The 3,017-nt window shown below is 41.1% G+C and overlaps 1 protein-coding gene across 1 annotated transcript; it reads left to right on the forward strand.

The window, feature by feature from the left end:
- Positions 1–369: 369 nt before the first annotated feature.
- Positions 370–2,245, forward strand: LOC139742951 (MIF-like protein mif-2). Its single transcript, XM_071653459.1, has 3 exons — positions 370–477; positions 982–1,160; positions 2,161–2,245. The coding sequence occupies exons 1-3, from the start codon at positions 370–372 to the stop codon at positions 2,243–2,245; spliced, it is 372 nt and encodes a 123-aa protein (XP_071509560.1).
- Positions 2,246–3,017: the final 772 nt, after the last annotated feature.

Consider the following 3,017-nt stretch of genomic DNA (forward strand, 5'->3'; position numbering starts at 1 on the left):
ACACATACTCACACACACACACACATACACACAAACACAAACAAACATATGCGTCTAATTGATAATGCATACAGAATGTTTAAGGAGGGCGGTCCCCAAACATGCAGCTTCTTGTATTTAACCACGCGTTTCTCTACAAAGAAAATGGCTCAATGGCTTCTCCGGTTCACTAATCACTCTTTCACCCCCCCCCCCCCCCCCTCCCGCATTATTTCTGCATAATAATACTGTACAGGTAGTACCAAGGAGGTATGAGACTAGTACGTACATAGACCTTATATAACACAGCACACACCTTCACGGGATACCGTGCTGTGGATGAGGATCTATTTTGTACACATTTTAGAGTACTATATGCCATTGCATACCATGCCAACTGTACGCGTCTGCACGAATGTTTCACAGAAGGATTTGCCGAAAGACTTTCTCGCTGATCTGTTGGCCCAGCTAGCCAAGTCTCTTAAAAGAGACGCCAGTGTAAGTAGGATCTATTACCGTAAGTGCATGGTGCATGCTACTCCATACGTGGATACGCGACCTGTCAGGTCTACTTACCGTATAGAGCTGGTACATTTTGTTGGTTTTGTAACCTTTGCTAGAATTACCCGTGGCGAGGAAAGAATGGAAGTATTGTCCATTTGGTAGCCAGGAAATAAATTGTAGAGTTCGAGGAATTTACACACAAAAAAGGTCTCAATCGTCAATAGTATGTCTGAATTATATTTCATGAATAATTTATATTTCATGTGTGGTGTGTGTTGTCAACATTGTCATAACATCATCAATTGACTTTTTTTTAAAGTACAGTACTTGAACTTATGATACACCCATCGACATCTAACTCGAGCAATGTTTCAGTTAGAGAGCAGTATATACATGTAGTATGCTTTAGGCTACTGACACGGATTTAGGTATCGAAGTGAGAATTGCAAAGTTATTTAACTGCAAATACGGCACGAATCTGATCTATTTTGAACTCAGCACATCACGCTGCATTTCCTGTGCGACCAGCTCCTGGTACGGGGCACGGCTGGGGACCCCATGTGTTACGTCGAGGTCTTCAACTCCAGCGGGCACGGCGACGCAGAGGAGATCCGAGAAAAAGTGATCGGGGTCAGCTCCTTCCTCAAGGGCGCCCTCAACATCACCGACGGAGAAATGTGAGTAGCGGTAAATAAACACTTCGAAAATGATAAATGACAGGTATTAAACATGAAAATGCGGATGGAGGTAAGCTGGGTGAAATTGAGTGTTAAACAGTAGGAAAATAAATGGATCATGCTGAAAGAAGGCACTTGTAATAATCATGATCGTAATCATGGTAGCCTGAAAATAGTGGCGGATCCAGAGGGGCGCACCGGCCGCGCGCCCCTTTTATATTTTTTGTTAAAACAAAAGAAATAAAAAGAAAAAAAATGAAATAAAACCCGGAAGTAGAACCAGAAATATGTGGATTTTTTTTTTTTTGTGTGTGTATGTGTATTTTTTTTTTCTGAGCCGCCCTCCCCTTTGTGGAAATTCTGGATCCGCCCCTGCGAAAACACGGGACATGTACTTTGTTAGTTCTGTTGAAGGACGATGGTATTTCTCATTATTCAAGTATTCTTCTTTCTGTACATTACTTTCAAAAGAAACAAAGACTGCTAAGATCGTGAATTTGTGTTCTATTACAGGGACGACTTACAAAAATACTGGAGCAGGCAAAACTTAAAATGAAGAAATATGTTATAAAACATGTACAAAATGACGCAACATGAAAGCTGAATAGATAACTATACACGACAATAATTATGATATTGTTACCTTCTGATATACAGCAGGCCGGTGAGACGTAACAGGCATTATACGAAGTTAATGAAGAGTCAAATCGCAAAAAAAATAGCAAACTTCCGTCTTGTTGAGAGGTTTACGATTAAAGCAGGTGAAAAACAGAAAATAAGAAGAAAATACAGAATAATTTTAATCATATTTTCAAAATATTCCTAAGATTTAGTTAAGATACAAGTAAGGTATCACTGGAAATATTTCATTATGCTCTATCTGATGATTTAACTCTCTTTAAAATGATTAACAAAAACCTTCTGCCCACTTTACGATGATACTTGATCTTCAAATTTTGTGTAAACTGGTTTTTTTTTTTTAATTCTTTATTTCTTACAGGATCCAAGTCTTATTTCACGTCATACCACCTCACCAGGTTGGCATAGGAACGGGGAAAATACTCACCGACTTCATGAAATCATGATCGTCAAACCTTCGAGGATCGTTCATTTTGTCATCAGACTGAAAAGGCTGTTACCATTCAAATTTTCTGAAGAGAAACGGGACGCTAATTAAGCCGGATAGTACCAAGTGTCTGTGCAGAAGAAATGTCGAAAAGCGACACACATGAGGCTGCATAATGACGGTGGTGCAGGGCAGAGCTTCGAAATGCAGAATTTGTTACAACCTTTTGGAGCCACTATAAATGTTCAAACGGGGCACTGCACTTCTCGAGCTCGACACCCAAGGGTCATACAGCCCATGAGTCATACAATTAATCCAAGAGTTATCCAGACCACGAGCTCTACAGCCCACGAGTCATACAACCCAAAAGTTATACAGACCACGAGTTATGCAGCCCACGAGTCATACAACCCAAGAGTGATATGACCACGAGCTATACAGCCCACGAGTCATACAACCCAAGAGTTATACAGACCACGAGTTATGCAGCCCACGAGTCATACAATCCAAGAGTAATATGACCACGAGTTATACAGCCCACGAGTAATACAACCCAAGAGTTATACATACCACGAGTTATACAGCCCACGAGTCATACAACCCAAGAGTTATACAGACCACGAGTTATGCAGCCCACGAGTCATACAATCCAAGAGTAATATGACCACGAGTTATACAGCCCACGAGTAATACAACCCACGAGTTATACATACCACGAGTTACACAGCCCACGAGTCATGCAGCTCACGAACTAGACACTGCGTGAACAAGGCCCATGAGCTCGACATCAA

Source organism: Diadema antillarum, unplaced genomic scaffold (genome assembly GCF_040938485.1).
Source record: "Diadema antillarum isolate AM-2024a unplaced genomic scaffold, OU_Dant_1.0 seq00001039_RagTag, whole genome shotgun sequence".
In the NCBI taxonomy this organism is placed as follows: Eukaryota; Metazoa; Echinodermata; class Echinoidea; order Diadematoida; family Diadematidae; genus Diadema; species Diadema antillarum.

Coding starts and splice junctions, on each gene's coding strand:
- LOC139742951 (XM_071653459.1), top strand. CDS start 370: ATGCCAACTGTACGCGTCTGCACGAATGTTTCACAGAAGGATTTGCCG. Junction 478..981: donor CTCTTAAAAGAGACGCCAGT/GTAAGTAGGATC, acceptor TTTTGAACTCAG/CACATCACGCTGCATTTCCT. Junction 1,161..2,160: donor AACATCACCGACGGAGAAAT/GTGAGTAGCGGT, acceptor TATTTCTTACAG/GATCCAAGTCTTATTTCACG.